At 67.7% G+C, this 6549-nt stretch overlaps 1 protein-coding gene across 1 annotated transcript in view; it reads left to right on the forward strand.

Annotated features, from left to right (window-relative positions):
* Positions 1-6549, forward strand: part of ABCA2 (ATP binding cassette subfamily A member 2) — a 31003-nt gene that overhangs the window by 8664 nt on the left and 15790 nt on the right. The window contains exons 4-15 of the mRNA XM_027766277.1: positions 1547-1640; positions 1886-1888; positions 2559-2670; positions 3015-3178; positions 3286-3413; positions 3536-3646; positions 3888-4106; positions 4352-4716; positions 4899-5058; positions 5798-5926; positions 6012-6179; positions 6445-6545. Coding sequence (XP_027622078.1) covers positions 1547-1640; positions 1886-1888; positions 2559-2670; positions 3015-3178; positions 3286-3413; positions 3536-3646; positions 3888-4106; positions 4352-4716; positions 4899-5058; positions 5798-5926; positions 6012-6179; positions 6445-6545 — 1754 coding nt within the window. The remainder of the gene's footprint in view (positions 1-1546; positions 1641-1885; positions 1889-2558; positions 2671-3014; positions 3179-3285; positions 3414-3535; positions 3647-3887; positions 4107-4351; positions 4717-4898; positions 5059-5797; positions 5927-6011; positions 6180-6444; positions 6546-6549) is intronic.

Below are 6549 nucleotides of genomic sequence, written 5' to 3' on the forward strand. Positions count from 1 at the left end.
TGGTGAGCGGGTGGGAGGCGCCCACTGGCCTCCCTCTAGGAGTGACCCCACCAGCTAGGTCTGGCTGCCTCAGGACCTTCTCAGATCTCTGCAGTCCTGCGATTTGCGGCATTCCCAGAGGCTGGCCAGCCTCCTTGCAGGTCCTCAGCTGCCACTGCAGCTTGCACGGTATTCCTCCTCCAGGGAGGCCGAGTCCTTGCAAGGCTTGCTGCCCAGGGTTGGGGCTGGCGGAATGCCGGCGGTCTCTGCAGGGGCCTCCCTTTCCCAGCTGGAGTCTTATGGACGGATGGGGGGCTTGTACTGCACACTGCATGCCAGGACCACCTGGGCCTGTTTGTGCCCTCCCTTAGTTAGCTGGACAAGGGTCTGCCCTGGGGCCATGCAGGCTGCTCCTGGTGGAAGGACCAGACCACTGTCACTGTCGCTGTCGTGGAAGGCCACAATGCCACTTGGGTATCACCTGTCCTCTATGGTGACAGATATGGGGCTACAGGGAGAGGGCTGGTGCCTACGAGCACCAGGTGGGGTGGCCTGCGTGGCCCGGCTGTAACCAGATGCCCTGTGGCCGCCTGCCCGCTGCCAGCCTGGACTCTCCTCCGCCTCCCAGCAGCTCGTGCGAAGCTGTTGCTATAGCAATGGGGAGGCAGCCTGGCCTGTTGCTGCGGTTACAGCTGCGGAGGTGCCCGGTGGCGGGTGGGTGTGGGTGGGGCCGGCACCCCAGCCGTGACCCCTGCCTCCAGAGTTGCTACGCACACGCACAGGCACCCTGGCCCAGTGCATGGCACAGGTCTGCCGAGCCCTGGTGTACACAGTGGCCCTTTGGCTAGCCCTGGGCACCATCCCGGGAGGGGCTGGAGGCTGGCACAGGCTGGGGCGGGCGTGGGGCGCGGACACATGGTTGATGTTCCAGTTCACAGAGAGCCATTGTCAGAGACAGTAAACATGGCAGTGGCCCCACCCCAGGGGACCCCGCTTGGCCCTGAGCCACACAGCTCTGCTGGGGTGGGGGTGATCGTCAGGGCTCATCAGGTACCCAGCCCCAGGGGGCAGGAGCTGTCCAAAGCCCAGTGGTGGGAGCCGTCTGGGGCCCGGGGAGGGGCTAGGCAGAAAGAGGTGCTTCGGCCTTGGACTTGGGGCTGTCAGACCAGAGCAGGTCTTCCCAGACCAGACATTCGGCCTCCTGGGCTTGGCCGTGCCTCTCCACACCAGGCCTCATCTCCCCAGGCCCTTTGGGGTGCAAAGGTGTGCAGCACTGTGTGTGGGTGACCTCTAGGACCCTGTCCAGGAGCAGGAGGGAGCAGGTCAGAGTGGACCCCAGCTGGCTGACATGTGCCTGCCAGCCCTGAGGCTGCTCAGAAGGCAGGTGGCCCAAATCCGGGCTGGGAGGTGTAGACAGCATCGCTTACCCTCTCAGCACCCTGTAAGGGGCCCAGGCAACCTGTGGGCCCTGTATGTGCGGCCGGGTGGCCCTGTGGGGAGGGCGTGGCCAGCCTGGGCAGATGCTGGGAAGCCCCTGCCCTGTGGCCTCACGCTGCACCCTCTGCAGTGGGTCCTGGCCTTTGAGATCTTCATCCCCCTGGTGCTCTTCTTCATCCTGCTGGGGCTGCGGCAGAAGAAGCCGACCATCTCGGTGAAAGAAGGTGAGGCATGGCCGCGCACGGGAGTGGGAGGAGGCCCTCGGCGTGGAGCGCGCCTGCCGCTCGGAGCCCACTCTGGTGACCCCAGGCCTGGTTCAGGCCGGTCTCCTGGCTGGGCTGTGGCGGTCCAGGCTGGCCTTGGTGGCCAAGTGTCCCTGGTGGGCTCATGTGCTCACTGGCCCCTCTGTTCTGTCTCGACCCCCGTCCCGCATGGTTCTTGTCCTCCTCGGCCCGTGGCCTGCATGCAGTCTGTAAGTGCCGGCGCAGTGGCGGCCGTGGTGGCGCAGCGGTCTCCCTGGTGCTGCTCGAGCAGCCTCCCCGCTTGCATTAACGCCTCCCCCAGGCCCTCGGTCTGGCAGCACTGTTCCTGCTGGCAGGCACAGCTGGCTGCTGGCTGTGGGTGGGGTGGGTGGCGAAGACCTGGCCCCTTGGGCCACACCGGGTGGCGGGTCAGCTGCTGTGCCTTCTAGGGGTGGGCATCTGGGTTAGCCTGGGCCAATCACCCCGGCCACTACTCTCCCTTCACACTGCTGTGGCTTCCTGTCCTCACTCTGCTAACCAGCTGGCCAGAGAGGTCAGAGGTCACTGCTGGGGGGGCCCAGGGCACTGTGCTCTTTGGGCAGTGCCACACTTGAATGCTTTCTGGGGGGGTGTCAGGGCACTGTGGCCTTGTGCTGGCTGAGGAGAGAAGGGTGTTCTAGGGAAGGGGCAAGTGGCCCTTTGACCTCTGACCTGCTAGAGTCATTTACCAGAACCTTGGCCGTGGCACAGCCAGATGCCCTGCCCCCAAGCTGCCTTTCCTTCCTGACTTCTCTGACCATCTCGGCCTCTGCCCACCCCCTCCTGAACCCTGTCCCTCTCCCCGGCCCACCCCCTCCTGTACCCTCCCCCTCTCCCCGGCCTGCCCGGTCCACCCCCCAGCCTTCTACACGGCTGCGCCCCTGACCTCAGCCGGCATCCTGCCGGTGATGCAGTCTCTGTGCCCCGATGGCCAGCGGGATGAGTTCGGCTTCCTGCAGTATGCCAACTCCACGTGAGTGCCTGCCCGCACCGCGCAGGGCCACCGGAGCTCCATGACACCCGCGACGCGCAGGGCCACCTAGAACGCCCAGCGCCTGCACCGCTCAGGGCCACCCGTAGCCTCCTGACACCCATGCCGTGCAGGGCCACCTGGGGCCCCCTGACACCCGCGCCGCGCAGGGCCACCTGGGGCGCCCTGACACCCGTGCCGTGCAGGGCCACCCAGAACACCCAGCGCCTGCACCGCTCAGGGCCACCCGGAGCCCCGACACCCATGTCATGCAGGGCCACCTGGGGCCCCCTGACACCCGCACCACGCAGGGCCACCCGGAGCCCCCTGACACCCATGCCGTGCAGGGTCACCCAGCTGCTGGAGCGCCTCAATCGTGTGGTGGAGGAGAGCAACCTGTTCGACCCAGCACGGCCCAGCCTGGGCTCGGAGCTCGAGGCCCTGCGCCAGCACCTGGAGGCCCTGGGCTCGGGCCCTGGCCGCTGGGAGGGCCGTGCACACAGATCTGCAGGTGCGGCCTCGGGCGGGAGGGCTGGGCTCTGCCACAGGCCCATGCTCAGGCCCCGCTGAGGTGGCCGGGCCTCCGTGCAGCTCAGCCCCACCCTCCTGCCTGTCCAGTGTCCTCCTTCTCTCTGGACTCGGTGGCCAGGGACCCGCGGGAGCTTTGCCAGTTCCTGACGCAGAACCTGTCGCTGTCCAGCAGCACTGCCCAGGCCCTCCTGGCTGCCCGCCTGGACCCCGCCCAGGTGCCTGTGGGCTGGCCCAGCTCTGGCCCAGCCCTGGGCCTCCCTGTACCTCCGGCTGCAGCAGGCGGGTGGGCGTGGGGCTCTGATGAGGCCCTTCCTGAACCACGCCCCTTGCACCCCAGGTCTCTCGCCTGCTCCTGGGCCCTCCGCCTGGTCTGGATTCAGAGCCAGGCCTCCCCAGGGGTCAGGAGCCCTGGGGCCCCCTGGGTGGCCGTCCTCTATTCCAGATGGAGGTGAGGGGCTTTTGCCCTGGGAAAGGGGTCTGCTTGGTAACAGGGAGTGGAGGGTGGGGGAGTTTGTGCCAGATGTGGGGAGGCAAGGCAGTGAGGTACCACCCAGTACTGCAGAACCCACTGGTACCAGAGCCGGCAGGGGCAGGCAGAGGAGGCCCAAGGCTGTCCTGGGCCAGGCCTTGGTCTCTTGTCAGTGGGGGCAGCAGCTCCCCCATCCAACCATAGCCTGTGTCCCCCCTAGGAGCTGCTGCTGGCTCCTGCCCTCCTGGAGCGGGTCACCTGTGCTCCCGGCTCCAGGCAGCTGGGCCAGATCCTCACCATGCCAGAGGGCCAGCAGGCGGCCTTGAAGCGCTACCAAGACTCTATCTGCCGTGGGCAGGCTGCAGATCGGGCCCGGCGCTTCTCTGGGCTGGCAGCTGAGCTCCGGACCCAGCTGGACATGGCCAGGATTGCCCAGCAGGTGAGGCCCTGGCTGCCAGCTGACCTACAGGCCACTCTGTGCTGGAGGAGGTGCCGGGGACACGTGGGGGCCTTGGGGCTTCCAGGCCTGGCCATCAGGAACCATTGCTCCTGGCCCTATCCTGCCCATTCCTTACCCGAGCCTCTTCCTCCCAGCCCCACCCCCAGCCTGTGCATCTGGTGCCCTCCCTGCCCAACCCAGACCTCGGTGCCATGCACCCCCCACCAAGCCCTCTCTCCCCTCAGCTGGACCTGGATGCAGCCAACCGCTCAGACTCCCAGCGGCAGGCACCACCACGGAGGCTACAGGCACTTCTGGGGGATCTGCTGGATGCCCAGAAGGTTCTGCAGGATGTGGACGTCCTGTCGGCCCTGGCCCTGCTGTTGCCCCAGGGTGCCTGCACCGGCAGGACCCCAGGGCCCCTGGCGGGCGGGCCAGGCGGGGTGGCCAACGGCACTGGGGCGGGGGCAGGCTTGGGCTCCAACAGCACCCGGGAGGAGGGCGCCCCATCGGCTGCAGCCCCGGCCCCTCCCGACACGCTGCAGGGCCAGTGCTCAGCCTTCGTGCAGCTCTGGGCGGGCCTGCAGCCCATCCTGTGTGGGAACAACCGGTAGGTGGGTGCCGGGCTGGCAGGGCGGAGGACAGATGGGGGCGGGACCTGACCCCAGGGCTGGTCAGTTGAGAGATCTCTCGAGGTCTCATTTGGCGTCCCTTGCCCCCACCCTCCACCTAAGTTCCACCTGGGGCCCCACCCCCACCCAAGCGCCACCCCTGATGCCTCCCACCCCGCAGCACCATCGAGCCCGAAGCTCTGCGGCGGGGCAACATGAGCTCCTTGGGCTTCACGAGCAAGGAGCAGCGGAACCTGGGGCTGCTCGTGCACCTCATGACAAGCAACCCCAAGGTCCTGTACGCGCCAGCGGGCTCCGAGGCAGACCGCGTCATCCTCAAGGTGCGCCCCGCCCGAGCGGTGCATGTGCCCCACGCAGGAGCTAGGGCCAGCCTGGACGGGGGGCGGGGGGGGGCCGAGTGGGCGTGGGGCAGGGGGCAGGGCAGCCTTGGTGGGCCCAGGCAGGGCCAGCCTGGCCCCCAGTGCGCAGCCTACTCCCGGGCCCCGACCTGGGGTTCCAGCTGCGACGCCCTTGGCTGCTTCCCCCAGGAGCTCCCTGGGGCAGCTCAGAGAAGGTGCTGCAGGGCTGGTCTGTGTAGCTGCCCCCACTGGCTGTGGCAGGCCTGTGCTGTGGAGGAGGGGCATGACCAAGGCCTTCCAGAGCCACGTCCAGTGGGTGGGGCAGCGGGGGGCTTCCCAGGGCAGGTGTCGAGCAGCTATTCCACAGGAGAGGTCCTATTGGGACACGCAGAGGCTGAGACCAGAAATTGGCCTGGGAGCAGGGGTCCTAGGACAGAGGTGGGAGAAGGGCCAAGCCTTGGGTCCCCAGGAGACTCCTGCAGGAGTGGTCCGAGGAAGGAGCCAGTAGGCCCAGCTGGGGCACGTGGGTCTGGGAGACGCTCTGGGGAGCGAGGGAGGAGCATGTCCTCTGTGTGTACTGCAGAAAGGCGGGCCGGAGGACAGCTGGGCGTCGGGCGGACGTCTGGCCAGGAGGGTGGCTGTTGCTGGGGAGGGGGGCCGAGAACCACTGTGCTGGCTGGGGCTGGTTCAGGAGCCCACGGCCCGTCCTCCCCCTCCACAGGCCAATGAGACCTTTGCCTTCGTGGGCAACGTCACCCACTATGCCCAAGTCTGGCTCAACATCTCGGCCGAGATCCGCGGCTTCCTGGAGCAGGGCAGGCTGCAGCAACACCTGCATTGGCTGCAGGAGGTGTGTGGTGCCGCCGAAGGGGCCCTGCATGCTGGGCCGTGGCTGGCACAGCGGGCAGCACCCTGGGCTGGCCCTCCACCCCCAGTACGTGGCAGAGCTGCGCCTCCACCCCGAGGCACTGAACTTGTCGCTGGATGAGCTCCCGCCGGCCCCGCGCCAGGACAACTTCTCACTGCCCAACGGCACGGCCCTCCTGCAGCAGCTGGACACCATCGACAACGCAGCCTGTGGCTGGATCCAGTTCATGTCCAAGGTAGGGGGGTGGGTGCGCCCCGCGGCGGTGCCCCTGTGGCAGAGCTGCGCCTCCACCCCGAGGCACTGAACTTGTCGCTGGATGAGCTCCCGCCGGCCCTGCGCCAGGACAACTTCTCACTGCCCAACGGCACGGCCCTCCTGCAGCAGCTGGACACCATCGACAACGCAGCCTGTGGCTGGATCCAGTTCATGTCCAAGGTAGGGGGGTGGGTGCGCCCCGCGGCGGTGCCCCTGGGCTGGCTCCGACGGCGCCTCTCCCCCAGGTGAGCGTGGACATCTTCAAGGGCTTTCCTGACGAGGAGAGCATCGTCAACTACACGCTCAACCAGGCCTACCAGGACAACGTCACCGTGTTTGCCAGTGAGCCG

The sequence above is a fragment of the Tupaia chinensis genome, unplaced genomic scaffold (assembly GCF_000334495.1).
Source record: "Tupaia chinensis unplaced genomic scaffold, TupChi_1.0 Scaffold142100_1, whole genome shotgun sequence".
Taxonomy (NCBI): domain Eukaryota; kingdom Metazoa; phylum Chordata; class Mammalia; order Scandentia; family Tupaiidae; genus Tupaia; species Tupaia belangeri.